This window comes from Muntiacus reevesi, chromosome 5, assembly GCF_963930625.1.
Source record: "Muntiacus reevesi chromosome 5, mMunRee1.1, whole genome shotgun sequence".
In the NCBI taxonomy this organism is placed as follows: Eukaryota; Metazoa; Chordata; class Mammalia; order Artiodactyla; family Cervidae; genus Muntiacus; species Muntiacus reevesi.
Genome location: NC_089253.1, coordinates 1,769,193 through 1,787,696, shown reverse-complemented (window position 1 = coordinate 1,787,696; position 18,504 = coordinate 1,769,193). Strand labels below are relative to the sequence as shown.

Below are 18,504 nucleotides of genomic sequence, written 5' to 3'. Positions count from 1 at the left end.
TAGGCTTTACTTTTAAGATAAATGTCTTTTTTTTTTTTTTTTTCCTTAAATTCCAACAGTTGATTTTGACTTTCCAGAATTGGAGCACAGTTTTCCAAATTTGCATCGTCAGCTATTTAAACCCTTAGAACCACGTCCAGATTTTGATTTGTTTTCAAGTTTCTCTGGGATTTCTCAAGACAGCAAAGACTTTAACCAGGTAAAGTAGATGCTTCTTTGCAGTGAAGATGCTTCTTTGCAGTGAATTTTTTAAAAAAGTCTGTTTTTTCTTCTGTTAGAATGATTCTTAGCCTTGGCTGTGAACTAAAATCATCTGGAGAGCTTTTAGGTACCAATGCCCAGACTGTGGTGGTGGTGGTTTGGTTGCTAAGTCGTGTCCAACTGTTGCGACCCCATGGACTATATATAGCCTGACAGGCCCAGACTGTACCTCCGACCAATTAAATCAGAAAATCTAGGAATGGTCAGATAAAATGGTTATAATGTGGAACCAAGATTGAAAATAGGTACATTAGAATTTGGTCCCAACAGCTTTATTTCTAGCTATGGGTCACTCCATGAAAACTTGAGAACATTTTTATAGTTAGTTTTCAGGGTTTGGGGGCAAGGGTTACTTTGATGGGATTTAGTCTTAAATAGTCAGGTAAATAGAATGTTGCAAAATTTTGAGTCTCCTCCTACAGAGTAAAGGAACTAAGATTCAAACCTGGGTCTTTCTGTTTCCAGGCAGCTCTGCATAGTTCCTGCTTAACAGAAAATGATTCAATCATGTTCTGAACTGTGTCTTGTTAGTTAATACACAGTTTGTTTTCTAAATAAAAAGTCTCTCATATTTCCTAAGGTTAAAGAATTGGGTTTGAATAAGCAAGTTGTTAATGTGATAGTAAAGTGGTAATTAAGGAAGTGCAATAGCAAACATGAGGATTTGTTGATGCAACTGATAACACAGCCTTTCCCTGTTTCCTGTCAGAGGTCAGGTTCTTCCTGTGAAAGCCTCCATGCTACTCCATCCCCCAAAAGTGTGGCTTCTTTTACAGCACTGAGGAGGGCCAGCCTGCATTCTTCTAACACCAGTCTGAACCAGCAGCCTGACCCTAACATGGCTTGTGATGCAGCTCAGAGTTTTGCAGCAGAAGATATTGAGGGTATGTAGAAGTTTGGAAAAGTTAAATAAAGTTCAATAGTTTCTCATGGTTGTTTATATCATTTTTCCTTGGAAATTGCGCCTAGTAGTTTTTGGTTTGTCTCCACTCATACCCTTATTCCTTTTGAGGGTAGTAAGTGCTGCCTCTTGTTCAGCTTCCCTACCTCAGCTCTTACAGTTAAAGTATCCTTCTAAAACATTTTATACAAATTATGTATATATATGTATATGCACACATCACAACATACCCATCTGTGAGACATGCATGAATGTTTTAGTCTGTCTTTCAGTTATAAAGTCAATATTCTGTTATGGGGGATACGTCCTCATTGTGGTCTAATAGCTGTATTTCCTTTATTAAATATTATAGGAGAAAATCCATGGTGTGAGCAGTAATTATTTGAAAATCACTGTGACCGTCCTTTAGCTTCCTATTCTTGTTTGTGTACATCAGGTTTTGTTCCTGAACTTTATAAGTAACCTGGCTTTATTTATAATTTTCTCAGAAATTGTTAAGAGATTATATCCAAGTTTTACAACATCTAATTATGATCAACTGATCTCTTACAGGGTCTGAACAATCTTTTCGACAACTTCGACCAGAATATTCTTCACAGGAAGGGAGCCAGCATGCCGATCTACCAAGCATTTTTAGCATTGAAGCGAGAGCTTCTTCCCAAGGTGTGGAAAATCAGAACTGTTCCTCTGAACAAAATGAACTGTTACAAAATCAGCAAAAAAGTGTTCATTTCCAGCTCTCAGTAGGAAATTTGCAAAGTTTGGTCTTCAATTCATCTGCTGAGGCTAATGTATTTCATCAATTAAATCTACAGCATATCACTCCATGTGGTTCTACCTCTAGTGAGTGGTCAATAAAAGACCAACCAGAAGGCAGAAAAGAAAGACTGGGCTTTGAAAAACTATCAGAAAGACTTGATACAGTGTTACAAGGTCAAGGATTCACTGATGATAAAAAAGAAACCTGTGATTTAAATCCACACATCGAGGAAATTGACTCTCATTTATGTGTAAGGACAGTAGAGATGGGAACTTCAATTCAGATACCATATTCACTCACAGTTCAGAATGAAAAATGTCTTCAGGATTCAACTATGGCAGGAATTCCAACAATCATAGGAAACCCATCTCAACTTGCACAATCAGAGCTCTTTGTAAATTCTGGATCATTTTCATTACAGAGATCTATTCCAGTCTGGGTAAGTGAAATCTGTGCTGTATACCTGAATACATTTTCAGGGAAGACTTTGAAAACAAAACTGCAGGACATGCAACAAAGCTACTTGTTCACATTCCTATCTGAGATAGTCTCATATCATTGGAAATCTCCAGTGAAATGTAGAAATGACACATTTTTCAATTTGACCTCCCTCTGAATTTTACATTTATTTCTTTCCAATTTACATTTCTCTTCTCCAGCTTACCTGAAAAATGATAGCTAAGCCTGTGCTTCAGCAGTCACCTGAACATAGCTTTTACCTTCTAGTACTGTTTGTCCTGCCACAGATAAGCAGAAAATAAGGTGTTTTGGTCACCTTTTGGATCTTCTTGTATTCTTGTTGAGTATTTAAAGGCTGTTCCCTTACAAAGGGTGCTCTAGCAGCAGTGACCTACATTTGGCTGCAGCCCAGTAGCCAGCCACTGCTCCATGTAGATAGGATGCAGACTCTGATTCTGTACAGCCCCTACTCACTCTGGCCACTTAGTCCTGTAAGCATTTGGCTTTATGATATACGGAGTAGACCTTCTCTGGTGTCCGTAGTTGAATGTGATTTCCCTTTTGTTAAACAGGAAACAGAATCTGGCCATGGTATAATGGAAGAACCAGAACTTACATTGACAAGCACCAGTGATATCAGTATTGCTGAAATGGATTTTGCAAACTTAACCCTAGAAGAAAAGAGAGACAATGAGGCAAAGAGCTGTTTTCAGGTAAATTTCACAGTTCTCATTAATAAACCTCAATTACATAGCAACCCATTGTTGAAATGTAGGGGATAAGGGTATTTTTACTTTGATTTGTACATGGCATTTCTTCTTACAGTATCACTGTCTGAATGTGCTGACAGTAGAGACTGACAGTGGGTAAGCGGATAGGGCTACTGCTGCTGGTGCTTCAGTCATGTCTGCCTCTGAGCGACTCCCACCAGGCTCCTCTGTCCTTGAGGACAGACTCTTCTGTCCAGGCAAGAATACTGGAGTGGGTAGCCTATCCCATCTCCACATAAACTTCCTAACCCAGGAATCAAACCAGGGTCTCCTGCATTGCAGGCAGATTCTTCACCAGCTGAGCTATCAGAGAAGCACAATTACATGGTACAAAACAGTGCTAACAAAGTGCTATTCAGTTGTCTGACTCTGTGACCCCATGGACTGCAGCACGCCAGGCTTCCTTGTCCATCACCAACTCCTGGAGCGTGCTCAAACTCATGCCCATTGAGTTGGTGATGCCATAAAACCAACTTGTCCTCAGTCATCCCCTTCTCCAGCCTTCAGTCTTTCCCAGCATCAGCATCAGTCTTTTCCAGTGAGTCTGTTCTTTGCATCAGGTGGCCAAAGTAGTGAAGCTTCAGCATCAGTCCTTCCAATGAATATTCAGGACTGATTTACTTTAGGATGGACTGGTTGAATCTTCTTGCAGTCCAAGGGACTCTCAAAGAGTCTTCTCCAACACCACAGTACAAAAGAATCAATTCTTCAGCTTTCTTTATAGTCCAACTCTCACATCCATACATTACCGGAAAAACCATAGCTTTGACTAGACAGACCTTTGTCAGCAAAATAATGTCTCTGCTTTTTATTTTTAGTATGCTGTCTAGACTGGTCATAGCTTTTCTTCCAAGGAGCAAGCGTCTTAATTTCATGGCTGCAGTTACCATCCACAGGGATTTTGGAGCCCAAGAAAATCAAGTCTGTTTCCATTGTTTCCCCATCTATTTCCCATTAAGTGATAGGACTGGATGCCATGATCTTTGTTTTTTGAATGTTGAGTTTTAAAAGCTTTTTCACTCCTCTTTCACCTTTATCAAGCAGCTGTTCATATCCTCTTCACTTTCTGCCATAAGGGTGGTAATCATCTGCACATCTGAAGTTATTGATATTTCTCCCAGCAATCTTGATTCCATCTTATGCTTCATCTAGACTGGCATTTCGAATGATGTACTCTGCATATAAGTTAAATAAGCAGGGTAACAATATACAGCCTTGACTTACTCCTTTCCCAATGTGGAACCAAACCAGTCCATTGTTCCATGTCCAGTTCTAACTTGATTTTCAGGAGGAAGATTAGGTGGTGTGGTATTCCCATCTTTTGAAGAATTGTACACAAGTTTGTTGTGATCCACAGAGTCAAAGGCTTTGGCATTAGTCGATAAAGCAGATATTTTTCTGGAACTCTGGTTTCTTCTATGATCCAGTGAAGTGACGTGAAGTGCCTCAGTCGTGTCCAATTCTTTGCGACCCCATGAACTGCAGCCTGTCAGGCTCCTTTGTCCATGGGATTTTCCAGGCAAGAATACCGGAGTGGGTTGCCATTTCCTTCTCCAATGGATGTTGGCAATTCTACCTCTGGCTCCTCTGGCTTTTCTAAATCCAGCTTAAATTCTGGATTTAGAATTTAAATTCTGTTCGTGTACTGTTGAAGCCTTGCTTGGAGAATTTTGAGCATTACTTTGCTAGCAGTAGACTTAATGTTGGCGTAGATGGTCCATGGGGTCGCAAAGACTGAGCAACTTCACTTTACTTTGCTAGCATGAGATGAGTGCAATTGTGCTGTAGTTTGAACGTTCTTTGGCATTGGCTTTCTTTGGGATTGGAATGAAAATTTACTGTTTCCAGTCCTGTGTCCACTGCTGAGTTTTCCAAATTTGCTGGCATATTGAGTGCAGCACTTTAAGAGCATGTTTTAGGATTTGAAATAGCTCAACCTGGAATTCCATCACCTCCACTAGCTTTGTGATGCTTCCCAAGACTCACTTGACTTTGCACTCGAGTGGTTGCCTGTAGGTGAGTGATCACACCATTGTGATTATCTGGGTCATGAAGATCTTTTCTATACTGTTCTTCTGTGTATTCTTGCCACCTCTTTTTAATATCTTCTGCTTCTATTAGGTCCATACTGTTTTCTGTCCTATATTGTGCCCATCTTTGCATGAAATGTTGCCTTGGTAGCTCTAATTTTCTTGAAGAGCTCTTTTCCATTTTCCATTCTTCTGGTTTCGTCTGTTACTTTGCATTGATCTGTTAGGAAGGCTTTACCTCTCCTTGCTATTCTTCAGAATTCTGCATTCAGATGAGTATATCTTTCCTTTTTTCCTTTGCCTTTCTATCTCTGTAAGGCACTATCAGATCTAATCCCTTTAATCCATTTGTCACTTCCACTGTAAGGAATTTGATTTAGTGGGTTCTAGTGATTTTCCTACTTACTTCAATATTAAGTCTGAATTTGGCAATAAGGAGTTCATGATCTGAGCTAGCTACAGTCAGCTCCTGTCTTGTTTTTGCTGAGGATATCAGTCTGATTTTGTTACTGACCATCTGGTGATGTCCATGTGTAGAGTCATCTCCTGTGTAGGGTTAGGGTTGAAGAGTGTTTGCTGTGTGGTGGTGGTGTAGTTACTTCTGGCAACCCCATAGCCTGCCATGCCCCTCTATCCATGGGATTCTCCAGGCAAGAATACTGGAGTGGATTGCCATTTCCTCCTTTAGAGGATCTTCCCAACCCAGGAATTGAACCCAGGTCTCCTGCACTGCAGGAGCTATGAGGGAAGCTTGCTGTGTACTCTGTACTCTTAACAAAAATGTTAGGCTTTGCCCTGCTGCTGGTACTCCAAAGTGAAACTTGCCCATTACTCCAGGTTATCTCTTGACTTCCTACTTTTGCATTCCAGTCCCTATGGTGAAAAGGACATCTTTTTGGGGTGTTAGTTCTAGAAGGTCTTGTAGCTTGTCATAGAACTGTTCAACTTCAGCTTCTTCGGCATTATTGGTTGGAGCATAGACTTGGATTACTGTGATAAGTCAATAATTTCCTTTGGAAACAAGATCCTTCTGTTGTTTGAGATTGCACTCAAATACTGCATTTCCGACTCTTATTGACTATGAGGGCTTCTTCTAAGAGATTCTTGCCCACAATAGTTGATATAATGGTCATCTGAGTTAAATTTACTCATTCCAGTCCATTGTAATCCATTTAGATTCCTAAAATGATGATGTTCGCTCTTGCCACTTTCACTTTCACTTTGTCTTGACTCGTGACCTAACATTGCAGGTTCCTATGCAGTACTGGACCATCACCAGCCACATCCTACCACTGTTTTCACTTTGGCCCCTTCTCCTCTGCTGACCTGAGGAGTTCCGTCTTTCAGTGTTGTGTTGTTTTGCCTTTTCATACTGTTTAAGCTTCTCCAGTGGGCCACGGTCTCTCAGAACTCTCCACCATGACCTGTCCATCTTGGGTGGCGCTAGAGGGCATGGCTCAGTTTCATTGAGCCTTTCATTCACAAGGCTGTGGTCAATGGATCCAGCCACTAAGTGCTCTTGCTTTCTAAGTTTTCCTTTACATTTTTCAGTTCTTGCTTGACTCATCCTTTCTGGAAAATTCAGTCTTAAAGTTATTTTTGAATTAACTGAATTTTCTGAAAGGCAGTTCCAAAAGAACTAGGGTTTAAGTTTAGAGCCTTTAAGTCTGTAAAAGTCTTCTCTGAAGTGGTAAAGTCTTCTATGACTTTCTTGCAATTAGGTGAGTGAATTTCTGCCTCTTGTGTCAGAAACAGAAAACTCAGATTATCCAGCTATGTCAGAACATCCACTGGAGAAACCAAATGTGTGTGCAGGTATGTGCATCAGATTGGTGAACCCACACCCATTCATGAGAACTTGAATTTGTATACTGCTGACATACGTAATTTAAAAAAAAAACTTTTAAACAGAAACCTTTTCAAGGTGTACAGCTGCACCAGAGAGCTTACAAGAAGCATTCATAAAAAGAAAAAAGACATTTATAGAGAGATCCTCACAGAGACAGAAAGAGATAAAGGATAAAGTTCACACCTCTGGAAATTCTCAAACCAAAACAATAACGGAGAAAACTACAGGTATCTGTTATCAAAGTGAACTATGTATTTACTTAGTGGTTTTACTCAGGGGCATTACATATTTTACTCAGTGGCTTGTTCTCCACTCAGGTTCATTTGTAAGTCACCTAAAGGGTATGAGTAAAGTTAAGGTGTCTCTTCCTGAAGATAAAAAGACTGCACAACCCCATACGCACCAAAGGCCACTAGGGTATGTATATGGATTTATATTATCTGGTGGACAAAGGAATAGCAGCCCACTCCATGGGAAATCCCTTGGCTAGAGTTCATGGGGTTGCACAGTCACATGCAAGTTTAGTGACTAAACACGTACATGAAGTGTCTGTCTTTAATTCCATACAAATTTCTTATAGATTATACCTTCAATTAGCTGAAATGAAAAAGCAGAAGGAAGAGAAAGCAAAGCAAGATGTACATGCCCAAAGCAGAGCAAAGACAAAAGAATTTCATAAGGTAAGCAGCATCCCATACATACCCCAACTTTTCATGTCTAAGGCACATCAGAGCCTAATATTAATAACTGATATTATTTCCTCCACAGAAAACATTAGAGAAGCTTCGAGCCAGAAATACATGCTGACTTTCTGCACAAAGGTTTCTCTTTATTCATAACATAGGCAAAGTTATTTAAGTCAATAAATTTTTAAGGATTTTCACACGTCCTGATTCTTTCCACTGCCAGTCACCATAGTTCCTCCAAAGTTGTCATCTTCAAGGCAGCCCTGAAGAAGAGTTAAATTTGGTTAAATTTGGAAGACATTTACATTTTACTTTCCCACATCACCAGTCATGGATATAAGTGGCTTGTATCTCCATCAGGAAAACACAGCACTATCAAGTGACTATTATATCCAATGGAGAATTCAATCTTTGGTCACAGCGTTAAGGGCTCTAGGATTTGGTCCCATCAGCCCTCTTTGAAATGACCTACAAAAATTATTTTCTCTAATGTGTACATACCTTACAAAAAGTTCTGCTCAATCCACAGCTGTGATGCCTGTATAACAGAAATATTAAAGGTTTCATTTTCAGAGATGCTCATGTAAAGCCAGCTACCCCAGTAAACTAGAAAACAACTCCAGAAATCTAGGCATAGACTGTTCCATGCTAGGCATAGGCTAGCAATGTCTGGGTACTAGAACAGTGCTAACCTTCACAAGTGTTAATTAAAGCTAATAAAATGTTCCCAACAGGCTGAATGCTAACAAAGTAGCAGGAAGAAAAACCTACTTGGGATTTTGTTTTACGGTCATTTCCACAGCAAATGAGAAACTGCATTCTAAAAGCCTTGGTAATGACCATCAAAACCTGACAGATACAACAAATTACTTGCCACAGCCATTTTAGTTGGGCCTCTTTGATCTTCGGTGGAGTGCACTTCAAAGTTTGCCACCTACAGAAAAGGATTTTAATAACTGGGACTGATTCAGTTCCATTTTCATTCATACCTAATGTCTTCAGGCAACTAAGATTAAAATATAGTTTTAATATGGATGTTCAGAAAGGCTATTTTCACTCAGCCTATTCAGAGCAGTTGAACAATTTGCCCATCATCATAACATCAACTGAAAAAACAGAAAAAACACCCAATGGGCTGTTTAAACGTCTAGTTTTTTCCCATTAAATACAAGGGGGAAAAAAAATGAAAATCTTACCTGTAATCTTTAAGATCCAATTTCCTCAAGCAGTTCACTATAGGATCCTAGAAGTTAAATATAGCAAGTACATTGGTGTTTATTCCTTCATCTTTCCTAATACTGAAAAGCCATATTATATCCAGTTTTTACTCACGAGCCTAGCAAAAAATGTTACAGGTCTCATTGTCACCACTGCAATAAAACTACAGGGATGGAAGCAAAACCTGTCTTCTCAATGTAGCCACATTAACAGTTTATGGACACCATGAACAAGTGCCCATTTTCAGTAGAATGAGGCTTTATAAGTAAGTTTCCCAAGCTTAAGAGAATGTGTGAAAGGCTTCTTCTGCACCTGTACAGCTCCAGTCCATCGGGTCGCTAAAAGTTGGACCCAACTGAGCACACTTTTCACTTCACTTTCACGCATTGGAGAAGAAAATGGCAACCCACTCCAGTGTTCTTGCCTGGAGAATCCCAGGGACGGGGGAGCCTGGTGGGCTGCCATCTATGGGGTTGCACAGTTGGACATGACTGATGCTACTTAGCAGCAGCAGTAGCACCCGTATAGAAGTTCCACTGTTTTGCTAAGCATGCTATCAGTAAAGGAAAGCTGCTAAAAGCAACAGAGTGAAAAGCGAAATACCTGTTTAGGGTCAGGAGATGGGATGTCTAGTTCTTCATGACAACCATAGAAAAAAAAAGTATTAGTTACTATTGAAGATTATGTCAAACTGAACAGTATAAGAAACTAAAAGGATACTGTATCAGTAGAAATACCAGGTCTGACATGCACAAAGCAAAAAAACCAACGATGCCAGATACTGAATTTATATCGCACTGTCTTTTGAACAGCCAGCAGGAACAAACTGCTGAATGCAGATACCATGCAGTGCAGTTATGATTGAACTGGAGCCACCCGAACCTCATTCTGTAATGATACTCTCTGAGAAACTTACTTTTTCCTATTTGTCATTCCAGCAAGGCAACTACATTAACTCTTATCTTAAACTATAAACTTAGTATTACCTTTTTACCCTCTCTATACTTATAAAAGTTACATAGGAAACTATCCAATCATACTTGATATTTACATGCTAGTTGAATAAAATGTGCAAGCAACCAGGGCATTTCCATGCCCTACACATGCTGTGTCTTCATTTTTTTCCAATTCTGTAAGTACAAATATTACAGCAAATTTTTGGCCAAAATCTTGATAATTCTGTTTTACACCTAAATAACTAGCAGTCACAATAGTAATGGAATGCCATACTCAAAATTTACATTGTTTTTAGAACTTCTGAATCCTATTTGAATAGAAATTAAATATTCTACTTACCTCTAAAAGCTTATCAAGTTCAAATCATATTAATTCCTGCAGATACCAAATAAAAGATTATGGGTTACTTACTCATGATTAAAAAACAAAAACTTAAAATATATGCTTATTTAAATATTTTGTTATACTCAGCTCTATCAGAATTAAGTTTTAATTCATATCTGTATCATTCAGCAGTTGAACATTAAATTCATCATCTGAACTGGAATGGTAACCCCCCCCTAAATTATAGTCACTAACTAAAAACTTACCTAAGTTATCACACCCTAAAACTTGACAGAGATCATTGGGATATGCCAATACCTAAGATAAAAAAAAAATCATTGAGGTTTTTCATAGTTTAATTGGCAGCTATGTCTTGTAGTTCTTTCCCACAGATCTAACAGGTAGTTCTATGAGTAAAGGAAACTACATAGTTACTCTATGAGGCGTTTCCAACGACGTAGGTTTATAGAAAAAGCCCCATCGGGATAGACCTCAACTGTTGCTTAATCATTGTTTAATTAATTTTAAAGTAATTTAAAGAAATAATACCATGAATTAATCACATGATATGTAGTTTTAAATCAATGCTTAGGAGTATAAAGTATAGTATAAAGTACCAAGTAGCTATTACAGCTAAACCAAAAAACTGCATATGTAAATTTAAGCTTGATTATTAAGAACTTTATTACTACAATGTGTTTAACCTTGCAGTGCCCACATTACTGCAAAACTATTTAAAAGAATTTTTGGCTTTAAATTGAGAACTGTGATACAAAATATTCTCATTGATAACAATTATGAAAATACAGAATGTTAATATGCCTGATGTTCTGACCATTTGGGGATCACTGAGGACAAACTTGGCATTAGCGTATCATTCAAATTTATGAAATTTTATGTCCTGTGTAGTCATTTCTAGCATTGCACTATTAAATTTTCTACTTCATTTTAGTATATGCATCCCTTAATTGTGGGATGCATCCCTGGTGGTTTACTGGTTAAGACTCAGCACTTCCACTGCAGGGGGTGTGGTTTCTGTTTTCTTTTTTTTTTGGTTTCTGTTTTCAACATCACTATTAGAGAAATGCAAATCAAAACTATAATCAAGTACCATCTCACATTGGTCAGAATGGCCATCGTTTTAAGTCTACAAATAGTAAATGCCAGAGAGTGTTGGAGAAAAAAAAAAGGAACCTTCTCCTACATTGTTGGTGGGAATGTAAATTGGTACTGCCACTACAGAAAACAGTAGAGCTACCATATGATGAGCAATCCCAGGCAAAGAAAAATATGGTTAGAAAGGATACAGGCACCTGTGTTCACTACAGCACTGTTCCAAGATATGGAACCAACATAAATGTCCACTGAGAGATGAACTGATAAAGATGTGTGGGAGGGGTGGGTATATTACTCAGCCATTAATATGAAAATCATGCCATTTGCAGCAACATGGATGGACCTAGTGATATACAAAGCAAACTCAGTCAGAAATAGGTATCATTTATATGTGGAATCAGATATGGACTTGTGGTTGGACAGGAGATGGGGGTGTGGGGGAGCCATGGACTGGGAACTTGGGATTAGCAGATACAAACTCATAAGATAAACAAGTGCTTACTATATATAGCACAGGGAATTAATGTTCTGTGATAGATCATAAAGAAAAATAATAAAAATAAAGAAAAATCATATAACTGAGTCACTTCTTTGTTGTACAGCAGAAATTAGCACTGTGAATCAACTCTACTTCAATAAAATTTTTTAAAATAAATTATATAGAGGGTGTTAGGGGATTAAAAATACATATGCTTCAAGAGGGGATAGGCAAGATTCTGATAGTTTATAGTTCTAGGACCCTTTCCTGCCAGCAAAGTAAAGCTGGCACAATGTCGCTAATAAAACATATCAATCCTGAGACTGATTTTCTGAAATTACATAATGAATAGAAATTTAAAGTTGGCAAAAATGCCTTCAAAAATTAAACCTCTGCAGAAATTGTGACAATGTATCATATTTACACAAATCTGAACCAAACTCACCTAAAGCGTTAGACATACCTTTGGAAAATCCAGACACTGTATTCCGAAGATAAAAGCCTAAAAAAAGGAGCCCATCTTTGTTTGTTTTATGTCAACATTAAAACTGAGTACTAGGATCAATACAGCTGGTAATTTAAAAGCTTAACTTTATAGCCCTGGAAGCAATCTTTATGCTCATCAATACACACCCATTTTATGGATCATGTTCCTTCTTATCTGTATCAAAACTCATACTGAACAATGAGTTGTGGGTTGCAAAAGAGGACTTACTTTTGCACTTGTCTGTAAGTCTTTGTCCACAAATTAAACAAAAACAAACACAAGTGCTACTGTAAAATGTATTATATACAATGGTGATGAAATGATATTGAAATACAGGTAGTTAGGAAGGGAAAATTAAGTTATTACAGTACTCAGCATTTCACATAAACTTGTCTAAGTAAAACAAAAACAGGAAGTTGTAGGTACCGTAAGGAGGGTAGCTGAGAAAAAAAATCAGTTTATGCAGACTTTTCAAGATTACAATCTGTTACTTGATTCAGTGCTCAAATGGTACCTTTAAGTTCTCTTACCTAGAAATAAACCATCATAGGCAAAAACAGAATGACTTTTGTTTATTATTTGTCAAGTCAATCTCTGCTGTTAACAGCCTCAATTTTTTCTACATAATTTTTATTATAATTACTACTTCAGGAGTTTCACAAATCTGTTTTAAGTATTCTTTATTTTCTTACAGGGTGGTTTTTTCTAAGGGTGGTTTTTTCTAAGGCTGGCATATACATTCATACTTATCATCTTCACTTTTATTCTGTTTACCTTGTCTGGCATTTATAATCCTATCTCTCTTCAGCCCATTTTGTCCTCTGTCCAGTGTTTAGATTTTGATGTTCTCTTTTTAAGCAAAGCAGTTTCTGCAGTATATTCCTCTTGATCCAAATACACATTCTTCTTCTTTGGAAATTCAGAACTTATTATGAAATAACTATTCTCCTGCATAGGAAGTATTGGTAAGACATATAACCAATTTTACTGCACTAGTAATTACATACAACTAAGTTACTTAAAATAACTTGAAAATTACATTTGGATTTTTTCTCATTTGATATCCTAGTAACAATAAAACACATTAAAATTTACAATACTATTGACACTTTTATTGACATAGTACTGCTAATATAAAATTCTCATTTTTATCCTCACATTCTTACACCAAGGGCATTGAGCCTTTCTAAAATTCGACAGTAACACTACAGGATAAAAATCTCCCTTTGTCAACTCCTGCCCTCCCAAAATGAAATGGAATAAAAATGTCACTTACCACCAACTTAATATCACATTCATCATGTTCAAGGTTTGCTGCAATCTCCTCCTCTGCTCTGTAATATTAAAAACATTACTCAGATGACAATAAATTCATAGCATACTGTTATGACATACAACTGAACCAGCAATACCAGTTATATCACTATTAAATATTAAGTATGAATATTTAATATTAAGTAACATTTAATCCTTAATTAATGAATTTCTCCTGAGAAATCTGTATGCAGGTCACGAAGCAACAGTTAGAACTAGACACAGAACAAGACTGGTTCCAAATTGGGAAAGGAGTGCGTCAAGGCTGTATATTGTCACCCTGCTTATTTATATGCAGAGTGCATCATGAGAAATGCCAGGCTGGATGAAGCATAAGCTAGAATCAAGATTACCAGGAGAAATATCATTAACCTCAGATATGCAGATGGCACCACCCTTATGGCAGAAAGCAAAGAACTAAAGAGCCTCTTGATGAAAGTGAAAGAGGAGTCAAAAAGTTGGCTTAAAACTAACTCAACATTCAGAAAACTAAGATCATGGCATCACTTCAGGGCAAGTAGATGGGGAAACAATGGAAACAGGGACAGACTATTTTCTTGGGCTCCAAAATGACTGCAGCCATAAAATTAATAGATGCTTGCTCCTTGGAAGAAAAGCCATGACCAACCTAGACAGCATATTAAAAAGCAGAGATGTTACTTTGTCGATAAAGGTTCATCTAGTCAAAGCTATGGTTTTTCCAGTAGTCATGTATGGATGTGAGTGACCATAAAGAAAGCTGAGCACTGGGAGATCCAACCAGTCAATCCTGAAGGAAATCAGTCCTGAATATTCCTTGGAAGGACCAATGCTCAAGCTGAAACTCCAATACTTTGGCCACCTGATGTAAAGAACCAACTCCTTGGAGAAGACCCTGATGCTGGGAAAGACTGAAGGCAAGAGAAGGGGATGACAGAAGGTGAGATGGTTGGATGGCATCATCGACTGGATGGACATTAGTTTGAGCAAGCTCTGGGAGCTGGTGATGGACAGGGAAGCCTGGCATGCTACAGTCGGTGAAGTCCCAAAGAGTAAGACATGACTGAGCGACTGAACTGAACATTTAATGTGAATTTTAAACATTAAAACTATTAAGTCAAAATTGAAACAAACTGATATAATGTGGAGCAACATTAAAATTTAAAAGCCCAACAATGTTCAAAATTGTTCCAATGTCTGAACTTACGCTGACTCTTCAATAGGAGAGAGAGATCCATCATCATCCAAGTATCTGTATCTTCGACTATCAAGGTCTTCTTTTTCTAAATCTTCAGCAACATTCATCTGCTTCAAGGATTCCTTGAGGTAGTATTCATACTTCAGTTTTTCAAGGTAGTTAAAAAATCCTCTTGCCACTGCTTGCTATATACCAGAACATCCTGTTGTAAGTCACGGACTTGGAAAAAAATTTTCTGCCACAGCTTAGCAGATAGATGCTTATGTTCTAAAATAACAAGGAAGCTCTAACTCTGCCATATGACAATCACCTCTATCCAACACTGCTTAAAGAATTCACTGTTATACTGAGTTACCAAAGTTGGTACACCAAGAAAAACAAGCACAACAAGCATAAATCTTGTTGACCATATACATACAAGCCCAAGTACTACTTTCAACTGAAGGATGGAGGTGGCATTTAAGTGGCAGTATAGTCAGGATAAAGAAGTATTATCAAAGTTGCAAATTGCATGCTCCAGGTGTTACCTAAATTCTAAAAGTGACCAACAATTCATTTCACACATTTAAGCTGTGTATAAGCATATATAAATACTCACCTCAAAGGTTAAAATTTTTCTCCAAGGTAATGGTTTTCTTCCATTTTCTGATACTAAAGACTTCTAAAGACTTTTTTAATGCAAATTGAAATGTCTGTTTTAGTCACTTTTAAACATAAAAGGTTAATAATTACTAATCCTTTCCAATAAATCAGATTTTAGAACAAGTGACTACAAATTATGCAGTCACTTAAAATTCAAATATTTGTGTCTACTGCTATGAACTGGCTGATCTGTCCGGTGATTCTGTCAGAAATGACATCTACTAAAGCCACTGAATACGAAAATCAGGTGTGGGTTTGACTTACGTTATAGTAAAACAACTAGGCATTATTTGAGTTTTAGCAATGATGTTTAAAACCTGTTTGGGTAAGAGCAAGGTATAAAAACGTCCTTGGAGCACTTTACATGCAGATACATCCACCCAATATACTAGTAAAGATTACATCCAGAAGCCCAGGTCAACTTTGAACTGAAGGATGGAGGTGGCATTTAAGTGGCAGTATAGTCAGGATAAAGAAGTATTACCAAAACTGCAAACTGCATGCTCCAGGTGTTACCTAAATTCTAAAAGTGACCAACAACTCATTTCACACATTTAATCTGTGATTAGCATATATAAATAATTACCTCAAAGGTTAAAATTTTTCTCCAAGGTAATGCTTTTCTTCCATTTTCTGATTCTAAAAATGGGAAACCAGGTCTTTTGTCTTTAAATTGTTTCTCAGTAATTTGTGAGAATTTCGTGGTTCTCCTTCCTTTTGGTCTTCCTGCTGATCTTCCCGTTGGCTTGTATTTCCTCTTTTTCCGTTTCCATTTCTTATTTTTGAATCTTTCAAAAATAGCCTTTAAAGTCAGTGGTCTTGGCTCTATAGATGAGTCACTAGATGACTCTGTTGCTTGAGTACTTTTGGGTATGTGAACGAATTTTCTAGTAGTGTTTCTTTGCTTCTGTTTAGGTGGAACAGGAACATACTGAGTTTTAAATAAGCTGCTACCAGAGGAAGAGTTGTCACTAGAAAACAGGGAAAGATTAATTGCACCCTCTCAAATTACTGACTGTTTATTACCAGTAATATATTTTTTTAAAATCAAAGCAGGAAAACATGCTTAGAATAATTTCTTAAAAGATGGGCTCCGTACTAACAAACTGCCAAAGTGGGCCATAATGCCACTCCCATGGTGATCCTTCATGTACACAGGTTCCATAAAGGCATCCTGTTCACGGCTAGATCCTAAACTAAGTAAGACAAAGCCTCCTCTAAATAAAACAAGGGTATCTTGTAGAGAGGTATCTGATGTAAATATACCAGTGAGATCAATGATTTAGACTAGATACCTTTCATAATACATAAGTCAGCAGCCTTGCTAACATGAATTAATGAGAACAAGTTGATTTTAAAGCAAGATTCACTAATACCCCTCTTCAAAACTTCAAAGGCCTGTCCAAACCAAGTTTTCCTTTTCTGTTCCAACTCTTGAAAATTACATTTACCACCACTTATTACTGATGATTTATGCCCTCCCAGTAATTCAAATACAGTAAATATTACCATCCAGTCTCTTATCTAGGAAAAATCTGGTGGCTTTTGTTTTTTTTTTTTAAAAGGCACTTACTTACCTTTGATTCTCAGTTTCCACAGCTGAATCAGGTGCCGTTGCATAGTTAAGAGAATCCATTCTTGATCCAAGTCCCTCTCAAATTATCTTTTGCTTTCAATAGATTTCTGACCGTACAAAATCTGGTAAATGTGGTGTAGTTTCCCTGAACAAATTAATGCCAACAGTTAGTAATCAAAGTAATGCAAATATTGATATAGCTGTGAGTTATGTAAATAATATGTAAACTAAGGCCACATCACTTATGAAGCCTCTAATATTTTCTGGTTGTTAACTGTAATTTTAGATCAATTCTAAAACCTAGAGATTTGATTCACGGGTTCTGTTTGTTCTGCCTCCTTCATCTGTCCAATGGAATAAGATTCCATAAGAGTAGGTAATTTCCAACAGTATCAAGGAACTTTCCCAGCAGGAAAAAATGTTAATTTTAACCCTAAGTCATAGTAATGTACAATGAAGAGTATCAGAGTTCAACAGAAGTTAACTACTATGTGTGGCCTTAGTATAACAGGAGAAATAATCATTAGGTCTTACTACCTCAATCCAAACTCCTGGTCTGAGATTTACTATTAGGGTATTAAAAGTTGTAAATTCTCCAAATTCTCAATAAAAGGCTTACAGACTACGACAATGTCCGTTGTCTTTTTTTCACTTCCGTGGATACAGTATTTTGGGCAAAATTTTTTAAAAGATAACGTCTTTTACTTCTCAACCTCCCTTATAGAGAGTGCCATCATTCTCCCACTGTTATTAGTTTTTAGCATTTTAAGAGCGATATATTTCAAATACAGGAAAACAACAGGTCACAGATCTCAAGCTTTGCAAAATCTAAGCCATGAAGTAACTGCCCTTAAAAACAAGTTAATCGAAAAGTGGATCCAATGACAGCGACGGTGTACCTGAGCGTATTAGCAAAACTAAAGTTAACACAATCTTTTCCGGAATCTGGAAAGCAATCCTGTGCAAGCGCTGCTTCCTAGTCGGGTACTCTGACCGTACCACGTGACCGCGAACAACTCGCCCTCGGCGCCTTGCGCGATCCTGGGGCGAGCGTCTCCAGGAGGCGCCCACCTCGGGCAAGGATGGCGTCAGCAACCGCCGTTTAGAGAATGAGCATTATTTATGCTCCACTGTAACATTCACGGGCCACGCTCGGGCCACGGCCGCAATGCAGCCCTAGGCCCGCAGTCCACAACCACCGCGGGCCCCCAGCCATCAGGCCCCAACTCCCTGGGCTGCGCCCCGCCGCGCCCGGAAAAAGCCACAAGAGCGACCCCTCCGCCGCCCGCAAGGCCCGGACGCCCGCGTCCTCTTTCCGACCCCTCCAGAGGCGGACGGCGTATACTAACCTGCGCCGGCTCGACACAGGCTCCTGCTGCCGACAACAACCTACAGGCCACAGCACTCGGAAAAGCAAAGAGCAGCCAGCCTCCGCCGCCGCGCGGGAGGAAAGGCTGAGCGCGCGGCGCGCCCAAGCTAATAGTGGGGCGGAAGTCTCG

The 18,504-nt window shown here is 38.4% G+C and overlaps 2 protein-coding genes and 8 non-coding genes across 22 annotated transcripts in view; 1 reads left to right on the top strand and 9 right to left on the bottom strand.

Moving 5' to 3' along the window:
* The window catches only part of CEP295 (centrosomal protein 295), a 53,893-nt gene extending 45,980 nt beyond the window's left edge, over window positions 1-7,913 (top strand). For 5 of the 13 annotated variants that reach the window (XM_065936795.1, XM_065936798.1, XM_065936794.1 and 2 more), the window contains 8 exons: window positions 60-199; window positions 971-1,145; window positions 1,715-2,361; window positions 2,954-3,094; window positions 6,903-6,996; window positions 7,093-7,257; window positions 7,348-7,447; window positions 7,611-7,913. In XM_065936795.1, coding sequence (XP_065792867.1) covers window positions 60-199; window positions 971-1,145; window positions 1,715-2,361; window positions 2,954-3,094; window positions 6,903-6,996; window positions 7,093-7,257; window positions 7,348-7,447; window positions 7,611-7,869 — 1,721 coding nt within the window. In that variant the 3' untranslated portion in view covers window positions 7,870-7,913. Of the gene's footprint in view, window positions 1-59; window positions 200-970; window positions 1,146-1,714; window positions 2,362-2,953; window positions 3,095-6,902; window positions 6,997-7,092; window positions 7,258-7,347; window positions 7,448-7,610 lie in introns of those variants that run through there. The other 8 variants (XM_065936797.1, XR_010663365.1, XR_010663366.1 and 5 more) reach the window with 8 other exon arrangements.
* Window positions 7,914-8,059: 146 nt separating this feature from the next.
* Window positions 8,060-8,186, bottom strand: LOC136170128 (small nucleolar RNA SNORA25). The gene has a single exon (XR_010663571.1). It is a non-coding gene; the product is annotated as a small nucleolar RNA SNORA25 (small nucleolar RNA).
* Window positions 8,187-8,435: 249 nt separating this feature from the next.
* On the bottom strand, window positions 8,436-8,558 carry LOC136170137 (small nucleolar RNA SNORA32). The gene has a single exon (XR_010663578.1). It is a non-coding gene; the product is annotated as a small nucleolar RNA SNORA32 (small nucleolar RNA).
* Window positions 8,559-8,748: 190 nt separating this feature from the next.
* Window positions 8,749-8,821, bottom strand: LOC136170126 (small nucleolar RNA Z40). The gene has a single exon (XR_010663569.1). It is a non-coding gene; the product is annotated as a small nucleolar RNA Z40 (small nucleolar RNA).
* Window positions 8,822-9,060: 239 nt separating this feature from the next.
* LOC136170132 (small nucleolar RNA SNORA1) lies at window positions 9,061-9,193 on the bottom strand. Its single transcript, XR_010663573.1, has one exon. It is a non-coding gene; the product is annotated as a small nucleolar RNA SNORA1 (small nucleolar RNA).
* A 458-nt stretch (window positions 9,194-9,651) lies between these two features.
* LOC136170127 (small nucleolar RNA SNORA8) lies at window positions 9,652-9,788 on the bottom strand. Its single transcript, XR_010663570.1, has one exon. It is a non-coding gene; the product is annotated as a small nucleolar RNA SNORA8 (small nucleolar RNA).
* Window positions 9,789-10,362: 574 nt separating this feature from the next.
* Window positions 10,363-10,433, bottom strand: LOC136170163 (small nucleolar RNA SNORD5). Its single transcript, XR_010663602.1, has one exon. It is a non-coding gene; the product is annotated as a small nucleolar RNA SNORD5 (small nucleolar RNA).
* A 148-nt stretch (window positions 10,434-10,581) lies between these two features.
* Window positions 10,582-10,712, bottom strand: LOC136170138 (small nucleolar RNA SNORA18). Its single transcript, XR_010663579.1, has one exon. It is a non-coding gene; the product is annotated as a small nucleolar RNA SNORA18 (small nucleolar RNA).
* A 539-nt stretch (window positions 10,713-11,251) lies between these two features.
* TAF1D (TATA-box binding protein associated factor, RNA polymerase I subunit D) lies at window positions 11,252-18,499 on the bottom strand. The gene is made up of 7 exons (XM_065936803.1): window positions 18,355-18,499; window positions 17,007-17,150; window positions 16,016-16,400; window positions 14,797-14,972; window positions 13,573-13,630; window positions 13,071-13,244; window positions 11,252-12,311 (listed from the first exon to the last, which is right to left on the bottom strand). Exons 2-6 carry the CDS (start codon window positions 17,063-17,065, stop codon window positions 13,101-13,103), a joined length of 822 nt encoding a protein of 273 aa, XP_065792875.1. The 5' UTR covers window positions 17,066-17,150; window positions 18,355-18,499; the 3' UTR covers window positions 11,252-12,311; window positions 13,071-13,100.
* On the bottom strand, window positions 12,456-12,582 carry LOC136170149 (small nucleolar RNA SNORA40). Its single transcript, XR_010663591.1, has one exon. It is a non-coding gene; the product is annotated as a small nucleolar RNA SNORA40 (small nucleolar RNA).
* Window positions 18,500-18,504: the final 5 nt, after the last annotated feature.

What these genes read in the sequence shown, in the direction of transcription:
- TAF1D (XM_065936803.1), bottom strand. Translation starts at nt 17,065, where the DNA reads ATGGATTCTCTTAACTATGCAACGGCACCTGATTCAGCTGTGGAAACT. An exon ending in GTGGAAACTGAGAATCAAAG is followed by an intron (nt 16,401 to 17,006) that starts GTAAGTAAGTGC and finishes CCTGTTTTCTAG; the next exon opens with TGACAACTCTTCCTCTGGTA. An exon ending in GAAAAATTTTAACCTTTGAG is followed by an intron (nt 14,973 to 16,015) that starts GTAATTATTTAT and finishes TCTGGTATATAG; the next exon opens with CAAGCAGTGGCAAGAGGATT.